The sequence below is a fragment of the Alternaria atra genome (assembly GCF_907166805.1).
Source record: "Alternaria atra isolate CS162 genome assembly, contig: 22, whole genome shotgun sequence".
NCBI classification, from domain to species: Eukaryota; Fungi; Ascomycota; class Dothideomycetes; order Pleosporales; family Pleosporaceae; genus Alternaria; species Alternaria atra.
In genome coordinates, this window is record NW_025091320.1 from 294,444 (window position 1) to 316,371 (window position 21,928).

At 52.4% G+C, this 21,928-nt stretch overlaps 8 protein-coding genes across 8 annotated transcripts; 3 read left to right on the forward strand and 5 right to left on the reverse strand.

Moving 5' to 3' along the window:
• Nucleotides 1-350: 350 nt before the first annotated feature.
• On the forward strand, nt 351-970 carry ALTATR162_LOCUS2860 (uncharacterized protein; the record flags this gene model as incomplete). Its single annotated transcript, XM_043310466.1, has 2 exons — nt 351-520; nt 571-970. The coding sequence occupies 2 exons, from the start codon at nt 351-353 to the stop codon at nt 968-970; spliced, it is 570 nt and encodes a 189-aa protein (XP_043166401.1).
• A 2,434-nt stretch (nt 971-3,404) lies between these two features.
• Nucleotides 3,405-5,814, forward strand: ALTATR162_LOCUS2861 (uncharacterized protein; the record flags this gene model as incomplete). Its single annotated transcript, XM_043310467.1, has 3 exons — nt 3,405-4,130; nt 4,532-5,602; nt 5,665-5,814. 3 exons carry the CDS (start codon nt 3,405-3,407, stop codon nt 5,812-5,814), a joined length of 1,947 nt encoding a protein of 648 aa, XP_043166402.1.
• A 901-nt stretch (nt 5,815-6,715) lies between these two features.
• ALTATR162_LOCUS2862 (uncharacterized protein) lies at nt 6,716-8,029 on the reverse strand (the record flags this gene model as incomplete). Its single annotated transcript, XM_043310468.1, has 3 exons — nt 6,716-7,827; nt 7,878-7,928; nt 7,990-8,029. The coding sequence occupies 3 exons, from the start codon at nt 8,027-8,029 to the stop codon at nt 6,716-6,718; spliced, it is 1,203 nt and encodes a 400-aa protein (XP_043166403.1).
• A 531-nt stretch (nt 8,030-8,560) lies between these two features.
• On the reverse strand, nt 8,561-9,711 carry ALTATR162_LOCUS2863 (uncharacterized protein; the record flags this gene model as incomplete). Its single annotated transcript, XM_043310469.1, has 4 exons — nt 8,561-8,679; nt 8,732-9,295; nt 9,348-9,520; nt 9,569-9,711. The coding sequence occupies 4 exons, from the start codon at nt 9,709-9,711 to the stop codon at nt 8,561-8,563; spliced, it is 999 nt and encodes a 332-aa protein (XP_043166404.1).
• A 383-nt stretch (nt 9,712-10,094) lies between these two features.
• On the reverse strand, nt 10,095-11,339 carry ALTATR162_LOCUS2864 (uncharacterized protein; the record flags this gene model as incomplete). Its single annotated transcript, XM_043310470.1, has 1 exon — nt 10,095-11,339. One exon carries the CDS (start codon nt 11,337-11,339, stop codon nt 10,095-10,097), a length of 1,245 nt encoding a protein of 414 aa, XP_043166405.1.
• Nucleotides 11,340-12,578: 1,239 nt separating this feature from the next.
• ALTATR162_LOCUS2865 (uncharacterized protein) lies at nt 12,579-14,118 on the forward strand (the record flags this gene model as incomplete). The annotated part of the gene is made up of 2 exons (XM_043310471.1): nt 12,579-12,742; nt 12,804-14,118. The coding sequence occupies 2 exons, from the start codon at nt 12,579-12,581 to the stop codon at nt 14,116-14,118; spliced, it is 1,479 nt and encodes a 492-aa protein (XP_043166406.1).
• A 1,031-nt stretch (nt 14,119-15,149) lies between these two features.
• Nucleotides 15,150-15,599, reverse strand: ALTATR162_LOCUS2866 (uncharacterized protein; the record flags this gene model as incomplete). The annotated part of the gene is made up of 1 exon (XM_043310472.1): nt 15,150-15,599. The coding sequence occupies one exon, from the start codon at nt 15,597-15,599 to the stop codon at nt 15,150-15,152; it is 450 nt and encodes a 149-aa protein (XP_043166407.1).
• Nucleotides 15,600-16,173: 574 nt separating this feature from the next.
• On the reverse strand, nt 16,174-21,339 carry ALTATR162_LOCUS2867 (uncharacterized protein; the record flags this gene model as incomplete). The annotated part of the gene is made up of 1 exon (XM_043310473.1): nt 16,174-21,339. One exon carries the CDS (start codon nt 21,337-21,339, stop codon nt 16,174-16,176), a length of 5,166 nt encoding a protein of 1,721 aa, XP_043166408.1.
• Between the last annotated feature and the right edge of the window lie 589 nt (nt 21,340-21,928).

Genomic DNA, 21,928 nt, shown 5'->3' on the forward strand with positions numbered 1-21,928 from the left:
TGAAGCTCAATGAACAAGGAAACAAGGCTGGAAAGTGGTTGTGAAGGGGATAAATTGTGGATGGAGGAGTGAGGGGTGAGAGAAGGTTGGAGAGCTCCGTGGTCGTGGGCTGAAGCTGAGAAACTTGGCGCACGTTTAGCGAGGCGTAGTCTGGAAGCTTGAGCCTCATTCATCCACCTCGGGCTACCTTTACCCCACAGTACCACCTGTGCTGCCCGACAGTCTGCACTCATGCTCTGCTATAACCGATCTACTTGGGCATTCTTAGACCCTTGAGGTCGTCAAGTATTTGTTTCTCTTGAGCGTTTCCACACTCCCTTTGGGCTTCTCAGATCGCCCTGCTCCTCGCCATGAGCGTTACCGACGATGGGCTAAACGACATCTACGAAGCCCTAGATCGCTACAATTGGGACGATGACATCGAGTTCCAAGCCGGTCTGCAGGCCATCATTGGCAGTAACAGTACGCCAGAACAGATGACCGAGCTAGCATTACGCGCGCGATGTTTCTATTATGCGAGGTACGACAACAAGTCACCCATACATGAGACTGCATGCTAAGACTGGACAGAAAGTACAACAAGAACATAGACTTCAATGCCTACAAAGCCTACCGCAACGCGCGCAACCGACCACCCCCAACCCCACCCACCCCTCACAACGTCCTCGCCTCCTCCGTCGTAGACGAGATGCTCCCACCCGGCACTACACCCAATGCGTCCACGACCAGTCTGCCTATCAGTACAGAACTACCTCCAAGCACCGAGCCAGGGGGCATCATGCCACCACCAACAACCGCAAGCGAACCACCTGCGCCGTACCCAACATCATTCGCACACATTGTCGAGTTGATTACCAGTGGGAAACCGGTACCCGGCATTAAGGAGATTCCCCCTACGGTGCTCGAGGGGCAGGGTACGCAGGCTACTAAGCCGAAGAGGAAGAAGCCATGGGAGAAGGATGAGGCGTGAGGGGTAGTGAGTGTATAGTATTTAGTGGCATCGATTTGAATGTTTTCGAGCTGGAGCTGGAGATCATCAGCGTAAGCGGAACAGGTGATGGAACGGACTTGATTGAGGAGAAACTGTGGGAATTGGGGCAGGAATTCTAGGGTTGCAGAAAATGGTGTAGATATGGTAGCGACCTGCTTATCTTTGGGATCTTGGACACTACGAAATGGAAACGATACCCATGCGAGGACAATGTGGGGTGTGCATCGAGCAGCTGAAAGACCAAGATACTATATACTATCCACTCACCCTTGGGATTGAACTCCCTCATTTGAGCTGTTCAACCATGACCACAATGCAACTTCATGCTCGAGTACTAAATCCGATGACTTTTAGCACTCCAGAATCTCCATACTAGTATCTATCTTGCTAGGCATAACCGAGGAATAACTCCATATCGGGGAAATACAGTAATATCTTACTCGAACGATGGGCAACCATGATGTTTGTGCCTGTGATGCCCGAGACACGACCCCAAACGTAATGATACTCAGGCCATTGATGGCCGTTCGCATCGTCAACCAGCTCTTGACATCCTCTCGATCCTCTTCATAGCTAGGTTTGAAGGTGAGGACCCTCAAATCGGATCCTCGGCTAACCAAGAAATTGAAGTTTTGCACAAGGATGTGACAGAGGGCAACATGCTGATTTGAGGGCATTTCTAACCAATTCGGCTCATCACCAAAGCTGATAATGGGGAGGCTTAGAATGCGCAATGCATGTATGGCCGGATGTGTGGAGACTGCGGTCTGAAATTCCGTCAGGAACTGAAAATACATGAAGGCAGATGGAGGTTTACCAGCATATTCATATAGTTCCCATCTATGCAGAAATTGAACTGAGGCGATAGAGTAGAATGCGCATTCAAATTGGGCATGTTTACTGTTAATTGCTTCAGGTAACGGCGAAGCTCTTTGTCATGGCGCAGAATTGCACACAAGGAAGTGTCTTTGCATTTATCTGGTGATGGAGAGAATAGCTCGAAATACATCAATTCCGGACAGCATCGCGAAAAGGCATGATTGTTGTGAAAAATGCTCTCCCCTGGTGCTTTGTGTGGCTTGACCTCTAACCGAATTGCTGAAAGCTCGAGCATCAGTGAACCCATGCATGCATGATGTTCCTCAGAGTCGAAATCAGACGGCTTTGTTCGACCAGGAATGGTGAAGGGGCTCCAAATATACAGTTTGTGAATTTTGCGTTGAGACTGCAGAAGCATCTAGAGTGTAAGGCTTGTAAGCTTGCCATCGCTCTCGAAACGAAGCACAGCTACGGCTGCGACCTAGGCACCTTAGGGCCTACATTTACTCTGATCCTATCCAGCCGTGAGGCATCCTAAAGATATTTGCTATATCTTACGTTTGCCAATGTTCACGTGGAATATGGTACCTTAAGGTAAAGAGTACATAGGTATCACTTGGAAGAAATGAGCCTCCTTGCCAAGGGTTACTCTCCGTCCTTGGCTGGAACATAGACATCGAAAGTCCTTTTTAGTCTCAATGATATTCAGCCTGGTGTATGCTGAGTAGGCGACCGCTGGCTCCAAACCTCGAGGCGCTTCGTAGCTTAGGGTAGAAGCGCTATGCCGATACCATATCTTGCCTCTTGCTCGCCCCATGATACCTTCTCGGACTCGATGCAGTTTCAACACGAATATTCGCCCCAAAGAGCGTGCTTGTCGTACGTAGTGGCAATATACCTAGAGCGAGGTTTGGCCGGCGCATACCGGTTAGGGTAGTAGGTAGTCCTAGAGAGGCTTGGAGTGGTTGCCACTCGAAACACATTTGTCGCATATTCATGGTAGAGCATAAATAGGCAGCCAGTCAGCGTGCAGGATGAAGGTAGTAAGGGTGATGATGGTGCAGCGACATGGGGTGTGGTGAGAAGTGGTGCGTTCAGATGATCCAAAAATAGAAGCGACGATGCTGGGGTACCCGCTCAGCTGTCATAACTGACCAAAATGCCCCAAAGCAGGCAGGCATGACCCGCCATAACACCTGAACGACCGCAAATTACCACCTGCTGGACCCTCGACGACGCGACTTGATAGCGCGCTGCCACCGCAAACGACGTAATACCCATCTCGCGACGAGTGTAGTCGCGCGACGGCGCTGGGCGCATCGCATCCTATCGTTGGACCTCTTCGCGCTGGACTCGCAGGCTCCGTTGCGACAGCAGCCGCTGCCAGAGACTCCCCTTTGCGGCCAAAAGAAGCAAACCTCAGGACGTGCTATAGCGCAGGCGTTGGACAGGCTGTCGCGCACTCTCTACAGGCTACTACGGGCTATATCCATGGCCTGTTATTGGTGTTAGCGCGGTCGCGATTCATCCTCAGGCTCTCATGGCATGCTGACGGGCCGAGGAAGCAGCAGAGAGCGTCACATCGTGGAGAACCATGCAAGTCGACTTTGGCGACGAGGGAGAGACGGAGCACAGTCTGCACCTGACAGCCAACGCCCACCAACACTACGAACACTCGGCGCCTGGCAGCGGGCCGGCCTACACACAGTTTCGGCATCCGGGTGGTGGTGGTGGTGGTGGTGGTGGTGGTGTACCAGCAATTGATCCGGGACTGGATCAGAGCACAGGTGCCAGCCGCAATGTGCACACGCCCATGTCGGCGGTCCCCCATCAGGCCCAGTCCAGTCATCTACTTCAGCCTGACAATGCCGGTCACCTTTCCCACGGCTTCTATGGCGACATGCGCAGCTCCCAGACTCCCCCAGCGTCTGCAAATGCCTCGCCGCGCTTCTCCCAAATATCCCCCACCAGCCAGCCGCGCCAGGCAGCATCCCACTACGAGCCTGCCGACCGCGACACTCCATCGCGCGATGTATCCGACGACACCATCGACGACGCCTACGCGACCTTTATCCTCTACTGCAACCCCAACTTCCCCACCACCATCGACACGAGCGAACTAGTCAAGCTGTTTCGGACACCGCCAAAGAGCGACGGAAATGCATTCAGCACATGGACTCTCTTCGAGCTGATACGGAAGTTTGACGCGAAAGAAATCAAAACATGGACACAATTGGCACTAGATCTGGGAGTCAAGCCGCCAAACACAGACGAGGGGCAGAGTACGCAGAAGGTGCAGCAGTACTCAGTCAGGCTGAAGGTAAGAGCACTTCATTTCAGTCACTTTTTTCTTATGTCCGGCAATCGCCGAATCGTTTTCCTACCAATACACTGGTTCACCTCTTCTTCCGCGTTCTGGCGCAGTTGGTTCCAACAGTGTGTTCATGCATGTCATCCGGGTCGTGCGGCGCAGTCGATATAAGCCTCCAACGCCTCATTGTGATCGGGACCATCTAGTTGGTATCTGGCGCAGTATGCGAACCGAGCCACTCACAGTGTGTGAGGTACCTGAAATGAACTGTACTTTACGACTCGGTCCATATCACGGCCTCTGCAATTCAGAGGGGCGCGCAGTCTTTCTTGTCGCGGCATAGCCACTATCGATTGGCTATACCACTTCTCATAACTACCATTCTCCTGAGCTTTGCTAATCTTCAACAGCGATGGATGCGCGCCATGCACATCGACGCCTTCTTTGAGTATCTACTGGGCAAGCAACATCCATACTTCCTGCAAATACCCCACCCCCATAATCCTTTCCCAAGTGAAGGACGCGATGGTGTGCCCTTGGAGGAGGATCTAGCTATCCGGGCCCTGGATCCCAAGTTCAAACCTAAGCGCGGACGACGCAAAGCCGATGACGGAGATGATGACATCGACTTCGATGAAGGCACACCGGCTCGCAAGCGCCCACAGTTGGACACGTCAATCCCTTTTGGCAACGTGCTGCAGCCCCAATCAGCGTATCCTACAAGCGCCCATCCCAACAATATCCACGGAGGCTTCCTTACACCGCAAGATCCATGGACTTCAGTCTCAACTGTCACTCCTTCTTCAGCTATGACTGCAGCTTCAGCACCTAGTCGTCTAGGCCAGAGCAATTTGACCCCCTACTCAGATTCACCAATGTCTGGACAGCATATACGATGGCGACTAAACACGCAAGACACACCTCAAACACCTCATCCGCTCTCTGCTGTAACGCCACAATCTGCGTACCCGTTCTTCGACGAGCCCCAGTCTGCTGTCACGCCATCTAGTGCAAGGTCGCGCTCTCGTAGACGTCACGGCCCCGCGGTGTCCTCAGCATGGTCAACCAGCAACACCTCATCCACTGGCAAGTTGCGTGGTCGACCTCCACAAAACCGCTCAATACGAGATGGACCGTACACTACCTTTCCAGCCAACCCAAAGACCAAAGAAGGACCGCCCATCGATCGAACTCCAGGCAATCTGACACCAATTGTTGAGCGTGCGCATTCCGACCCTCCAGCACCAGAAAACTCCTTCCGATTCCCTCCCACCCCAGCATCCGCCATCTCGCCCTCAAAGATGGAGGGGCAGTTCACAGGCGGCATGCCCCAAAAGCAACGACTAAGTCTCCAAGTCCCCCCAAACGTCGGCAACCCAGTAGTCCGCCTAGTCACCCCAACCGTCCTCGTAAATGGAGAAGAAAACTCCTCCCCAGGCACCAATCTAGGCCCCTCCCCCATAAGCGCCGCCTCAACACAAGTCTCACCCGCCAATCATCCTTATGAACATCAACAAAACCTATATCAAAAACAACCGGATAGGCCGACACATCAAACCTACCACGGCGCTCTTACTCCTTCAGAGACACCGGCGCAAACAAGGCCGCCACCACCAACACGCTCGCAGACCTCACCAGCAGAGATCTCGACCTCGTCGCCACTCCCTGCAGTCCCCCCAGAAACACTCAATAGAGCTCTAGCTGCGGAACTGATACGCGCCCCGCTAACCAAACGCCGCAAACGCCTAAGAGGCAACGAAGCGAAAACACTGGCTACTGCTATCTTGCAACCGCTCTATTCTAAACCGGTGTCTGGATCGAATACTTCTTCCCCGACAAAGGTGATGAGCGACCAGGCTCTTGGTATAGCTATAGCGAGTTGTCTGGGGCTGACGAGTGCTGTTGGTATCGGGATGGGCGGGTCGACGGGGGGTGTGAAGAGAGTGGAGTGTGTGAGGTTCAGGGTAGGTGGGGATGGGTATGAGAGTCCTGTTGATGACGAGGACGAGGAGGGGGATGCAGTTGATGCGAGGGTAAAGGAGACTTTTGATGTTTTCTTTGGGGTAAATTTTGGGGGGTTGAGTGGAGAGTGGGTTGTCAAGGGACTTGAGATAAGAGCTGATGAAGGCAGTGAAGAGGCGGCAAGACGCCTTGAGGGAGAAGTTGACGGGGAAAGGGGTGAAGCAAGTCAGTTGACTTCGCCGGCGGCTTGGAAAACCAAGTTTCTGGATGCACAAAGACGACTGTGGGAGAAGGAGGAGGAGGTCAAGAGTCTCAAGGATAGGATTCTTGAGGCTGTTTTATAGGAGACACTTCGTTTCGTTTGTAGCGTAGGGAGGGTTGAAGTTTTTCTTTTCTTTGTGTGTATATTGGGCGCATGTAAAGGGTCGGTTTGGGAGGTCGGATCTGCTATATACCCCTGTTGCTGTTTGGTATCTTGGATTAGGGTAGGATTGGAATTGTGATTCAGATGGATGTAAGGAAAAATTCTTGTATGTGAAAAGGTTGATTTGTAGATAGCACAGCGTGTATAGGCTAGTTTTGGATTTATGCATCATATCGTTAGTGAATTGGTCCTCAACCAATCTTTTTGTTCATATGCCAAACCCTTCAAGCGGCCACTCCAAACTCTCAATCCTTTCCAGATACACCACACCCCCTTGCTTCCTTACTTGATCCATGACCTTCATCATAACCTCCGTCTCCTCAAGCCCACAAATCTCACTCTCCATCTTTCCATCCCGAATACACCTCGCACACTCATCCGCCTCCCAGAACATGCCGTGTCCACCCCCAGGTATCTCTTTGTACTTGTCCACAACCTCGTACTCGAAATCCGCGGGTTTTCCCCTCTTCTCATTAGCGGCAGGCGTGAGCGTGTATGTCCTAGGTCTTGGTGCATAGTCCACTGTCAGGTCACCGAGGGTCCCTTGAATCCGTACTGCGTCTCCACCAGGATTAGCAAGTTCAGCATTCGGAGTTGTAGCAACAAGAATACTCGTTGTAGCCACGGCATGTGCGCCAGTAGTGGGGAAATGGCAAAGCACAGTCGTCGTCTCATCGACGCCCGTCTTGTACTTGCTCACCGCCGACTGCACGACAGGTTCCTCTCTCCTCTCTCCAGACTGCGTATGATATGCCGCGAGAAACACCCACGTCAAACTATAAATGCCCAAATCGAGTAATGCGCCCCCCGCGAGTTCCGGGTTGACCATCCGATGCTGCGTCCCGAATTCCCCGTCGACGTCGTTCCAGAAACTGAAATCGGCAAAGACGCGCTTGATCTCTCCTAGCCGTCCACTTTGGAGGATGGAGCATACCTCGAGTGTCAGGGGGAAGAAACGCGTCCATACTGCTTCCATGATAAACTTGCCCTTTTCCTTCGCCAATCGCCTCAGCTCGTTGCATTGTTTCGCGTTGACGGTAATGGGTTTCTCAATCAGTAGATTTTTTCCCGCTTCCAGAGCTAAACGCGCGTGTTGGTAGTGATGCGAGTGCGGCGTAGCTACATAGACGATATCCACATCAGGATCCTCCACGAGCTCTTTGTAGGAACCATAGGCTTTTGCCGTGTCTGGAGCGCCAACCGAATTCAGGAACTCGGCAGCGCGAGATGCGGATGTAGAGGAGGCTGCTGCGGCGACCACGTGGCGGATATCGGATGCATCCCGCGTGTCAGAGGGGATGACGAGGTCTTTTGTGAATGCTGAAGTGTGTTAGTTGGGAGGAGCTACTTGTGAAGACGAAACAGGAGACAGCTGGGGAAAGAAGGGGGCGGCTGGTTACTTGTTGCTATGCCTCCGGTCGCTTATTGCTTCATTAGCTTCTTGTTCGTTTGTACATGTGTCTGTTGTGGTCGTGTGCATACCCAAGATACCCCACCTCAGTGTAAACGGTTCAGAACCCATATCTCACAAGACACAACAACTACAGGAAACTCGAAAGACGCCGACAATGACAGTGGAAAAACGACAAGGCGCTCCATTTTGTATTCCTCATCGCTACAAAGACACACCGAACCCATGTCATGTCTACGCCCTGGCTTGAATGGATGCTGCAGGTACATGTGTAACGTCAAGCAATGGGGACACTGCCGACCTCTCGATTAAAGTACCCCGCAGCACGGGAAGTAGATAAGTGAGCATGATGGAGGCGACTAGCGGAGACACGGGATGTCATCCGCCTCATCCTTTCACCATCTTCGCTATACATGAAGATGTAGGAAGCAAAGCCCAACCCAAAGCAAATGACGCATGAGATTCTGGGTATATACATTTTAAAGGCTCGTGTCCTTTGCACAGAACGCGAATACAGTGCTCATATGCAACCTCAACGCTCAACACAACGTTCCGCCGTCCTACATGGTATCGCCCTTGTTTTACGGGTCGCGACTTGACCCGATATATCATTGCGACCGCGGTTCAGCTAGGAGATGGATTCTAAGCCCGACGCATGGCAAGCTTCTTGCGTGCCTGAATCGTGTATGCGTACAAGGCATCCTTGAAAGCGAAGAGGAAGGCAGCGGTGATGACACTCTGGGTGACCTTGGGACCAATACCTATCAATGGTTAGCACACATCTTCTCTCCGTACTTGAAAATGCTGTCATACCTCCATACAGCCCACTGTATCCCTCCTCCCTGATGATGCGCCTGAAGGTGGTCAACATGTCCTCCCTGGGTCCATCTCTACCGGCAACATGCATCCTGCTCTTCACAGTGATGTACGGGTACGTAATGCTCGTTGCCAACAACTTGCCCAGCGCACCCAGGTAGAAAGCATCCTTGGGTGTAACACGCCTCCTCTTCTCCAGCATCTGCTTGAGCTGCTCAAACACGGTATACTGGAGAATGGGGTTGATGACCAAGACCAACGCAGGCATGACACCGGCGAACAAGCGCGCAGGGCCCTCATCACGAACGAGAGCGAAGAGGGTGCCAAGAGTCGAGGGCGCTTTCTGTGCGGGTGTAGGCGCGCCTGGGAGCGACTCGTCGGAGGCTTCGGACTTGCGTGTCGTCATGCGCGTGTTGACGACCCAGATGGGGTTTGTCATGAGGACGGTTGCGCTACCGGCGAGGGCGCCTGCCATCATGGATTCGAGTGTGGTGAGCTTGGACGAGGCGCGACCGGCTTTGAGCGCAGCCTTTTCGAAGAAGGAGCGAGTCCATTCGTACCCTTGCTGCTGTCAGTCCCGTCGTTGTATCACACAGAGGTGGAAGTGTCATACAGTAGTAGTATACGAAGTTCGTAACGCTGATGCCGAAGAGGGCCGAATCGAGACCTGCATAGAGTCCAGCGACACCCTCGCGCTTGATGATGCGGCGCGCTGCATTGAGCGTCGACGACTGAGCACGCTTTGATTCGACTTGGGCGCGGGTAGAGAGGGTGATGAGCGGATAGCTGGGGGGTTGTTAGCAGCCCGCATCGATTTGTCTCCATGGCGCATACGTCAGGGCCATGGACAATAGTCCTCCACCAGCGCCGGCAAGCGCATGCGCGACATTGTCGCTCTGCTGAGCCGCCGTGCTCTGGGGTACCGAGGAAGTCGACTCGGCAAGCTTCTCCTGTGCCTTTTCCTGTGTCTGAGACATGATCGAGTGCAGAGTCTGGTAGCGCGGGTGAGAAAGAGGGGGGCGCAGGCGGATGTCGCAATGAGAGGCAAGAGCTGCCGTCGAGCTGATGATGGTGGTAAAGGATAGGATGGACTGTGGAAGGAACAGTATCAAAAGGGAATCGTCGTCCAAGGCTCCTCTGATGGCATGTGTCTCCGCATTTGAGCTGCGGCTCCGGCTGGCTTGTGAACGTCACCCAAGCGTTTCCGGGGTAAGAGGTACAACCGAGGCAACAACTTCCCCCGAACTAGTCGCATACGGATAATCCTTCACCACCCTTCAACACGTGCAATCTCAGATCATCATGCAGCACACAACAAACATGGCAACAATGCTTATGATTGGGTCTTGCTACTTCAACATCATCTCCCGGATATTCTCCTCTCTACCACCCTGAATGGTACATAGAGCACCGCCGACAGCACAACCGCTACCTCCAGCCCGATGTCGCCCGTGGTCTCCGCAATGGGTCCTGTCCACCAAATCTGTCCCATGCACGGGATGATGAGGCCAAACGACAGCAGGAATGCGCCGATTGCCGCGACACCAGGTGGAAGCTTGCTCGGCTCGTCCCACGCCTCTTCATCCTCGGTGTAAGCCATGAAGCTGCTTCGTCGGAATAGCGTGTGTTCGGTCAGAGCGATGCCGATGAATGCAGCGCTCCAGTATCCAATCACTCCGATGAAGTTCTCGAGGTTGAGGAAGAAACTTTTCGAGGCTTCGACAGCGACGCCAATCACAATTCCAGTGATGACGATGCTGAAGAAGATGCGCGGGATGCGGAAGAGCCAGGGAACGAGCATCTGCAGGTTTAGTGTTACGCTATACATCGTTGCCGACAGGTTGCCCAACATGCTGAATGCCAGCACAACGGTAACGAAGCGACCAAAGCCACCAGCTGGGTGAAGCATGGCTGCAAGCACTCCACTCGCTGCGTTGACATCGTATCCAGCTTGCCATGAAGGAATGTTTGGTGTAGCGCTGCCCATAGCCGCACCGAGAGTCATCAAGAGTATTGTCGGGAGAGCGAGGCCGGTGTAGGTGTAGAGTGCGATCCGGAATGGAGGAGCCTTGGGATGCATGTACGTTGAAAAGTCACTCGCAAGTGCAGCCCATGGAAGCATGAAGCTAGCCACCAGCCCTCCAAATGAGAGGACTTGTGATGCTGTAGCAGCAGGTGCTGCGACCTGGTGGCCGAGACTCTTACCTCCACATCCTGCAGCAATGACGAGTGCCGCCAATGCTGGGATCCATGCCCAGCGTTCATAGTGATGCAATACTCCAAAACCACAGAAAGATATGACCAGCGACAATATAGCAATGATGACAATACCAACAGTAGCGTTGATAGTCGCTCCATCTTGCACCGCCGACAATGCCATACCGCCAATGACACTATCAACGACGCAGAATCCCGTCAGAGTAGCGAGGTTGAGCAATATCAGGAGAGAGACAAAGTATTTCCCAAAGGAAAACCTTGCCTGGACAAGCTGTCGCATACCCGTCTTCGGACCCCATGTACACATGTACGCCACCGGCACGGTTGAAGCGAGAGTGAAGAACAGAATAACCAGGGCCGCGTCCCGAAGGCTCAAGGCAAATGACATAGTGCCCACCATGCCGAAAGTCACACTGCATAGCCGTTAGCTGTCATGCTCATGCAAGGTGCGACACGTTCCAATCCAACCACTTACGGCAGGGGATTGCAACTCATGCAAAACCAAAGCGTGAAGATCTTTGAATACTGCGTCTCTCTCCTATCCTCATACGGCACAGGCGTACATCCTCTAAGCTCAACATCTCCTTTCTTTTCCAGAAAACTCAGCACCCCTCTCCACCCTCTTACTCGTTCTTGCTTGCCTGCAGTGACATCGGTGCTATTCCCCACATCTCCCACTTCCCCAACCGATAGATTAGGCCGCTTGATGTCTTCCTGCGAAGGAACCCTGCTGGCCCTAGTACTGCTCCCTACCCCTACTTCGGGGATGTCTGCCATCTCTTTTCCGTGGTCTCTTGGCTCTGTGAGGTTGTTCGCCGCTCCACCCCGAGATATTGTGCGCGTAAGGTTTGTCAGGTCTTCGTAAAATTCCGGGGATTTGGTACAGCACCGTTGACGACCCACCGGATTATCCAGCTACTACAGCTATGGCTTGCAGTGCGAAAGAATTGCGTGTCAAACTGATGGGTCGTATGATTAGACGATAATAAACCCAGTCCCGGAGTCTCTTGCTGAAAGCGGCCTATATACCTGAATCATTTGCTCCACCCTCGACATCGTCGTTATGACTCCATCACGAGTGGCGTTCTAGTGCTATCAAGATGAAATTTTTCTTTCTACTTGTGGTCTGGCTGCCCGCGGCGAGCTTAGGCGCGCACCCGTCGGCACCGACAAGTATGAAAATCAACGGCCCACAGCGATCTGGCCCGCCTCGCCCTCTGCTAAGCCGACAACCACATGTTAGCCGTTTAATAACCGCGTATTATACTTGTGCAGCCGTAGCTCGAGGACCAAACTCCGACATGACGGAGGTGGGTGACTGTGACTGGGGGGCATGTGTTTCTCTCGGCTGCATGCTCGCTGCGCAATGGCCTGACTATAGACGCGCTTGCCGACTTCTCGCCGGTCTGCCGGTCTATCCCCATCATCTTGACCGAATTGGGTTGGCAGCGTCCAACCACACAGCTTGCGGTGGTTGATACTCCGACGGTGATTGTAGCGTGTCGGGGAGAGTAGACTTGTTTATCATGGACGTTGGGCGCTGCGGCGTAGTCTTGCATGAGGCTATCGTCGTCGTCCCTTCTTCGCTCTCCTCCATTTTGTCTATTTGGAATCTACGTCTTTGGTCATGGCTACTGCCACAGATGAGAAGCGGGAACCTATACCGGTAGATGAGGCTGCTGTAGCACCTGAGCTGCCGGTAAAAGGTGAAGTCGAAGTACCATACAGTATATATACGAGTAAGGAGAAATGGCTCATTGTAGCCATGGTAGCGCTCGCGGGTTTCTATAGGTACGCTTCTTCCCTTTCATCCCAAGACATGTAAAACGAATAGTACCTGACATCATCACAGCCCTCTGCCTGCAAACATCTATTTCCCAGCCATACCAACACTCGCCCGCGCATTCGGCAAGTCAATAGACGACATCAACCAAACCGTTACCGTGTACCTGGTATTCCAAGGAATCAGCCCTATGCTATGGGGCCCCATCAGTGACCGCTATGGCCGTCGCCTCGTCTACCTCGTGTGCCTAGGCATCCTCGTCGCATCGAGCATCGGCCTAGCACTCTGTCCCACGAATCACTTCTGGCTTCTATTATTCCTACGCTGTTTCCAGTCCGGAGGTAGCGCCAGCACCATCGCTCTTGGCGCAGGTGTCATCGGAGACATTTCAACGAGCAGAGAAAGAGGAGGCTACTTCGGCATGTTCAATCTCGGTCCTATGCTCGCACCTTGCATCGCACCCGCCATCGGAGGCGCCTTGTCACAAGGACTGGGGTGGCGATCCATCTTCTGGTCCATCGTCATCATGGTAGCCGTGTGCCTCCTGTGCATCGCCCTTTTCCTGCCGGAGACCCTGCGCTCCATTGCCGGAAACGGCAGTATCCCTGTGCCTCGCTTACAACGCGCTATCCTGCCCATTGTAGGCCAAAAAGCAACCAAAGAAGCTTTCGACCCGGATTCTCGCGCTAAGCCAAAGCACTCTGTAAACCCATTCGTTCTCTTCAGTTACCCTGATGTCATCGTCCTGCTCACCTTTACCGGTCTCGTCTACGCTGTTAATTACACCATTACCGCCACCATCTCCTCCGCTTTCGCAAAGATCTACCCTGATTTGTCGGAGACGGTGCTGGGACTTTGCTATCTTCCCGTTGGCGCTGGTATGATTCTTGGATCTACCATGACGGGCAAGATGCTCGACTGGCAGTACGCAAGCATGAAAGAGCGGTGTGGTGACAAGTTCACCATTGAACATGCGAGGCTGCGTATCATGCCCTTTTACCTCTCCCTCTTCATCGTCTGCGTCATAGGCTGGGGTTGGACCATCCAGTCAAAGGCACATATCGCCGTGCCGCTGATTCTCGGCGTCATGCTGGGATGGACGTCGATCGGTATTCTCAACACTACCATGACGCTGAATATTGATATTCTGCAATCGCGAAGCTCGGGCGCTACGGCGTGTACGAACTTGGTGCGCTGTTCGCTGGCCGCCATCTTGGTGTCTATCATCGATCGCCAGGCGCGTGCGTGGGGCGACGGCTGGACGTATACCTTTTGGGGCGGCATCTGTTGCCTGTTGATGCCGCTTATGCTGCTGGAAATTAAGATGGGTCCTGTGTGGCGGAAGAAGCGAGAAGCCAAGGAGTTGGAGTCTGGGAAGGCTTGATCTTGTTATTGAGGGTGGATATCAGGAGTTTATGAGTAACGGCCAATGTTTGGTTAAAAGCATTATACCCTTTTGTTGTCAGTTTAGCATAGCGTCGTCTAGTATCGCATCGAATTGCATTGCATATTCATGAATTACTCGTTTTTGTCATGTTCAAGATGATATGTGCGGATGATGTGTGCGGAGTAGTCAGACTAGTGACATCATTGCAAGTGGCACATGTTGCAAGAGACTGCTTTAGCATTCTAGACTAGAGATAAGACTACTAGTCCGGCCCCAGCCTTCAGCCATCGCTTTTCAAGCCCTCTGTATAATACCCTCATGTCTTCATTTTTGATCAAGGTGCAGACATCCTCATGCCTCTCGCACTGATGCCGAAGCCATCTAAGCCCTTAGTGTAAGAAGTGTACTATGTACAACCTCCGCCACAGCAGTAGCCTCAGCCTCCCTAGCAACACGCCTCTGACTCCTTCCACCACCAAAGTCTTGAGAAGTGACACGTCCAAACAGCTTGTTGCATCCAGGGCTCCAGCGACAAGCCGGACCACAGGTACCCGGTGGGCAGTAGGAAACAGAAGTAGTAGTAGTAGTAGTAGTAGTAGTAGTAGTGTAGTAGTAGTAGTAGTAGTAGTAGTAGTAGTAGTAGTAGTAGTTGCAGTGGGAGTTGGACTAGAAGTCTCATGGGGCTGTTGACGTGCCTTAAGATCGCTCCTCGATGTGATAACTGCGTTGGCCGGAGGCCAAGGCCTTGGTGGACAGTCAGGACCGAACCAGCCAGGAGGGCAGGAATGCGTAGGCTTAATTTGTGGCGGTGAAACGAAGCTCTTGCAGTGATTAGCAACATGACCCGGAGAACAAGGCGTAGGTTTAGCTTGGCGAGCCTCGGGCGTAGGTTCAGCCTCCCTTGCAACCCGACGCTGAGACCGTCTACCACCGAAGTCCTGAGATGTAGCTCTAGCAGCGACGGGCGGCTTGCTAGACCTCGTCCATGTTTGATGTGGCGCCCTCGTCTGTTTCGCCTCGCGGGCAACTCACCGCTGAGATCTACCGCCGCCAAAGTCTGGGGATGAGAGTGGAGCTCTTGGCGTAGGGTAACAGAGATGTGTCTCGGGGTGTGCTGCGCGGGTGAATGCAGAGGAGTTGCAACCGCACTCGTACGACGTAGAACAGGTGGGTTTAGATTCGTCAGGACCGCATTGGATGTGGGTGGAGATGGGGGTTGCCCATTTGCTATAGTCGCTGCGGCTGGTAATGGTTGTGCAAGCTGAACTCGGGGGCACTTGGCGACGGTGCTCGGTGATGGTGCGGGTGAGATCTGTTGAGTCGGTGGTCGGGGAAGTGTAGACATTGGACCGGGTGGGTGTGCCAGTGGTACAGAATGCTAGGTTGATGCAATCGGCGGAAGTGAGTGTGGTTTCGAGCTGGCCAACGGTGATGCCAGCGAAGCCAACGGCGATGGTGAAGAGAGTGGTAAACTTCATTTTTGCTGTTCTCATGTCAGTAACAATCCAGTGAGATAAATGGAGACATTTTGAGTTACCTGACGTCGGTATTATTGAGAAAATAAGGAGAAAAGATGAGTAGAGAGTGGAGGGTAGAAGAGAGGAAGGAGCAAAGGGTTGTTCATAAACGTCTACGCTGTTTGGGAAGTACGCTAATAAAAGTGAAGCGCTACCCAAGCGGTAATCACCTGCGTTTGTGAGACATTATATCTAGAGATAAGGCTGCGGTAAGAGACCGGACTTGTAGTACTATCAGACATAAAGTGGGGCGGGAGGCATCGAAGCTCGAGGTCACCGTTTGCTGAGAGATTAGAGTGAACGAAACGCGGCACTTGCGGTGTAGTGGCAGGAGCGCGGCGCTGTCGCTGTAGCCATATCATCGTGTAAGGGAGAAGGGTGAAGTGTGAAATCAAGAATGGTAACTGGGACGGCTGGATAAATAATGAGGTCAGATTGGACCAGAACTCTAAAGATGATGATGATGATGCAATGCTGCTCAGACGCCAAAGTCTATCACTCTATCCATACGACCACCTAATTGAAAACACCCCGTCTATATCAGAAGACCCTTTGTGAAATTCTCCAATGCAGCTCGATATTGCTGACTATACTCAATGATGATCTGCTGCTGGTACCAACTATGACGCGCGTTGTGGTCAGCCACAAGGTTGTGTGCAAGCTCATGGCAGTAGGTGCAGAACCAGCTGTCCAAAGCTCTGAGCTTGCCTTCCTTAGTTTGACACCCATCGCTATGTAGAGCGATAAACCAAGCAAGGTTGAAGAACAGACTACCGTTCATGTTGAAGGCTACTGTATTGGACTTCTTGTCAAGGAAAATGTTTACCGCGGCGGGGTTAACGCTAAAGATCGACGTGAGTCCGAAGATGAGCGGTAGGAATGCTTGCAGATGAGACTGCAAATCGGTGAGGGGCGCAGTCTCGTCACGACCGTAGTAAATGTCCACGTGCCGACCGGAGAAGGGTACAGAAAAGGCTTTATGTAGATTCTCCCATTGTTCGCCGTTACAGTAACCTCCACGGTCGAGCTCTGTCGGGTCTTGGTGATGCTTGGTGTTGATGTTCTCCATACCAGTAGGTCGACATTCCTTGATAGCATTTTGAATGTTCGACTTGGTAGCCTGAATATCGCGGCTGATCTGGGGCCCGTCTGTACCGCGCGAAGGTCCGCTTGGTGCACTCGGCGCGTTCTTGAAACCAAGCTTCTTCGCCCAATTATTGATAAGGCCTTGTTCTTCCTCTGGTTGGCGGCCGCGATTGGCAATTTCCATGCCAGTGTCTGGACTACCAAAGGCACCAGGCATATGTTTACCCTTCTCCGGCGTCTCGGGTGGCATGTTTTCTTTATCCTCAGACTTCACATGACCAGACTTGGCTTGTTCAGCAACTCGCTGCTGCTCTTCTTCTTCACGCTCTTGTTCAGCCTGTTTGGCGATACGTGCCTCATGCTCCTTCCTTCGTAAGATACGCTCTACATTGATACCCTTTTGCTGCAGTCGGCGTAATGGCTCAGTCAAGATGCGCTCAAGCGCGATGGCATCGTTACGCTTCGGCCGCGACACTAGCAGCCTGACTAGTTCACTTGACACCTCGTAAAGATCGTATTTTGGTGTGATACTCAGCACATATCCCGTACCACGCACCTTGATGATTACGGCAGATTTCCGTGAAGATGTTGCAACATTGCGCTCCGCCAGTGAGTAGCGGATGGAGATATCTGACACGCATTGGACCGTCAAATTGGAACCCAGCCACTTGGCGTCGTGTCTGATAGCCTTCGATGAAGCATCGCGTTCATACTCGTGGAGGAAGAGACGCACACGTTCTAGGATGTCCCGTCGAAGATCTTGGGCAGGTGCCTGGTCGCGTGCCACTGTACCGATACGTTGATCAGTCTTAACTAGCTCTGAAACCTTCTGAACACCGAATCGGGCGTAAAACTCCTCGAGGAGCTCTTCCTGCGGGGCTGCGATGATATAGTCGCGGAATCTTGTCATATAGTTGACGTTGTCGATAATTACGATCTCGCCGGCTTTGTTGAGAGACCATTCGCGATGGACATTGTCCTCATCAAGGTCATCCATCTCTTCGTCACCAGCTTCGACGTCCTTTTTGGTATCCTCTTTAATGTCGCGGTAGCCAAGAAGTAGCCTTGAAGCCACAAGTGCTTTGACCAACTCCTTGTCCTTCCATAGATTCGCAGCATGCTCAGCCAACTTTCTAAGCAGGTCAAGATACTTCTCTTGGCCAATGGTATTGAGGAAGCGAGCAGGATTTCTAGCGAGGAGATACGCCAAATCATGTGTGGTAGGCTCGTGCTTCGCGCCGACCTTGAGAAGAAAGACTGTGGCTTCCGCGCCATAGTGAACGTAGTCGAGGATACCACGATACTCTTGATCACGACCAACAAAGACATGCTCGGGTGGGTCGTAATGATGAATGCGCATCTCAGTCTTGCCGGTTTGATTTTTCGATCTATCCTCAAAACCACTGCAAGTAGGATCGAGGTAGTACTTCCTGAAGATCGGTACGATATTGGAAGTCGAAAGGCTCTGTATGAGCCCTTTGTACTGATCGAGCTCAGATCCACGCGAAGCAAGGTAAGCAAACTGCATTTCTGCATCGAGCTTAGTCTTGGGTGGTGTTTTGATAAGATACTGAACACATGGGCCTATGCTCGGATCACGCTGAACCGCTAGCTTCTCGGCATGACCGCGAAGATCGCTTCGTAAGATTGGAAACCCCAGGCAAGCTGCATGTTCGTTGGTATAGCATTGAAAGGGGCCGACCAATGCCGGAAAAGGAGCCTGTTCAGTTGGCAGGATCGGAAGGGTGAGGGCAGCGAACTTCTGGTGCTCTACGGCGTAGTTGTTCTTGTAGTAGTTTGTCAAGAAGTAGTCCATCGCACGCGTATAGAGCTGGAGATCTTTGGCCTGACCGGCGCGATGGAGTACGTTTGCGATGGTGATGGAATCTGGCCATTGTCGTAGTCCTAGACGCAGAAGTAGTACACCTTCCCGTGTAGTAGGCTTGAATTCGAAAGGCAGATTGATCTGAGTCAGACCTAGAGCTACAATAGCCGGGTCGGGAGCATAGAGGTCTGAAGCTTTGAACTGCTCGCCAGGCTTTACCCCAGCACCGTTTCCTGGCAAGAACGCTGTCTGTTGTAGACGATTGAGATCCTTCGCCGGAATCTCGTTGATGACGGATGCGAAGTAACGAATAAGGTCAACGTGGTTCCAGGTCGGCTTTTCAGACTTTTCAGACTGCTGCGCGTCGCGACTGCGCATTCGATCAAATACCATGGGAAGATCGATAGTCTTTCGTACACCAAGCGCTAGGAGGAATTTCTCCTTCGAGCCGGGAAATGGCGTCACAGTCGGCAAATCGTCGAAAAGTTTCACCGTGGAAAAATACGACTCAGCTGGTCGCCGCATGCCCATCTTTGTCGGCAAGATCGTGTGAGGGGTCAAAATCTTAACGACCGTCTCCTTAGACGTTCCATCGAGTTGTTCCCAGACCTTGGAGGTCAGTGTCAGCACGGAGAGGGCTAAGTTCTCGTCCTTGGTGAATTCGTCTAGCTGCGGCCGTGTCGTCATGTGTCGAAGCCAACGAACCATTGACAGTTCCACCCAACCGAAAAGTTGCAGTTGCTTGATCGACATACCTCTGGTGAAGGCGAAAGGTATCGTGTCTGGTGGAAGAGGTAGGTGCGCACCAATGCGGGCTGGGTTAACGAACGTGCTGATGTCGCCCAAGGCGAGGATTCTACCGGAGTTCTTCTCTGGCTGAACATCGATATTGGCGACCGTGTTTTCGAACAGACTACGTGAACCGGGAACATCGATCTCGCCGCTTTCCAGCTTAGACCCACACCACTTGAGAAACTCAGAAAGTTCATCCTCGTTCAGTGCCCGTGACTCCAGGCCTTGGCGGATATCCTGCATTGTGAGCTCGGTGATAAATCCGCGGTTGTGTAGGTTGAGCATAAAGTCTACCGCTCCATTTGCTAGTTCCTGGGGAACCATAGGAACTTCTCCTAGGAAGCTCAAGGTTTCTGCTGGCATGCGCACGCGCTTACTTGGCATGAACCCCTTAGTCGAAAGGATGTCAATGGATCGCTCCTTGGAGCAGTTCCAGAACGCTTCGTCAATCTTATCGCCGAGAGCTGTGGATGGATGTGATGATCTAGAGGTGTATTGTTTGAAAACATACGCAGTCTTCGTGATCAAAGTCTCCAGAGGTTCCTTGCCAAACTGGGTTTGTAAAGCTGCCAACTCTGCTGCATAAGTGATGCGACACGCCAACCCTGCAACGCGCAGGAGCTCGATATTCCAGGTGGAAATGTAGCGAGCATTCATATCCACATTCTCGCGCTCCACCGTCGGAATGAGGGATGGTGCAGAGATGTGCGCAAGATAACCCGTCGTCTGAGCAGTAGGAAATCCGATGAAGATCCGTCCAGATTTTGTTGGGAGAACTTCTGCGAAGATCTTGTCGGCGAGCGCAGCTGAACTACCGGAGCCTGTTGCCAGAGTGGCTGATGGGTCCTGATATGGACATGTCAAGAGTGCGATTCTGGTCGTCTTGGGTGGTGATTTCTTGGTTGCTCTCTCAATTTCCGCAGCAAAGTTTCGCGAGACTTTCGTAGCTGCCACCACAGTACATACTTGAAGGAAGATCGTTCCTGTTGAATCGCCCGCTATCTCTTCCGCGGTATTGGCCTTCTCAGGCGCGGCTTTAACAGCTTTTGTGGGCGGCGGAGGCGGTGCGGATGCGAATTTTGAGAAAAAGCTTCGTAGTGAAGTACCCGCGTTGCGGACTTCTTGCTGTACGAGGTCTGCTGCTTTCTTCGGGGGTAACTGAGCGGTGGCAATAACGTTCATCCAGGCTGCGTCGATCTGAGAGTGCTGTTGTGTAACATCTGTCACCCGCATCAAGCCGCCTTCGGTCTCTGTCTTTAGTCCATTGGGCACGCGGACATTCTCTGGAGGTGATATCTTCTTGGTGAACGACGCGACGACGTAATCATCAACATGAAGCTCGATGCTTTGTAACCCAACAAACGTAAGACTGGTTGCCAGGAACTGACACAAAGTTGGTAAATTCGGAAGCTTCGATGGATTATACGACGGTGATGCAGGGTTTGCTTGCCGGTATTCGAGCATGAAAATTGTGTCCCTCGTATTGTGTTCGGCCGGTACAGGGGCGGCTTTGGTGGAAAGCATGTTACCCTTCCAGTAAAAGGCCATAGTCCTGTCCCCTGAAACGACAAACGGCTCATCGCAGTCGGCGAAAACGCTGTAGAAACCGACACCGAAAGCACCAATCTTCGTTTCGTCCGGGTTTCCATCCGCAATGCTTTTTAATCGACTCCAATCCGCGGTTGTAAACGGCTGACCATTGTTGCTTACAACGAGTCGCTTGAGTGTGTGATGTTGGATGATATGCTTTAGTAGAACAGGGTCATCGGCACCCTGTGGTGTGGGAACAGTAAGAGATGGATCCGTCTCGAACTTGATGACAACTTGATCTGCTTTTGCATCTGCCGCATTTTGTATCAATTCTCGCAATGTCGTATGTTCGCTAGAGTAACGCGCTAGGACCTTGTCTATCAATGCCCGAGTGTTGACTGTGACCTCGCTATCGAAGCCATCGGCCATCGTTTGGTTGCGCAGACGCGCAAAATCAATCGCAGCCATTTTGGATAGACTGTCCGAGAATGTCTAACAGAATGTCGTTGAATATTTGAAGCCACAGTGGCGATGGTTTTACTACGGCCTGGCAGCTGATCGAAGTAAGACTGGATTCAATCCGGGTGTGAATTCTTCGAGGCAGAAAGATCTCCTTTATCTACCCCGCTGACGATGCCACGTGAGCTAAGTCCGGACTTTGCGGTTGAGGTTGTAATGTAAATGCGCCGGTTGGATCAAGTGTTCTGGTAAGAAGTAGGCGGCGGTGGCGAAGCCAGTAGAACGAGCCCGGACGTGGAAGATTCCCGCGCAACCAAAGACAAACTCCTGAATATGCTCACGCTATGCAAAACGTAGGAAACATATCAAAGACTGCAGCGCAGCCTGGGGAGAGACGAAGGGTTGTCGGTGAGATGTCGTGTTTCGTGTGGCACTTGATGTTGCAGGCGCTGGCGCAGGGGCCAACATCGAAGGGGGCTTAGCTCCGTTCGGGCCACGCCACGAGGGCCGAAGCTTTGAGGATCGTCAGCCGTTTCACCGTCCGACTGTATTCGACGCATCATGCAAGCACCCGTCAGCACAACGTTATCTTCTTGAT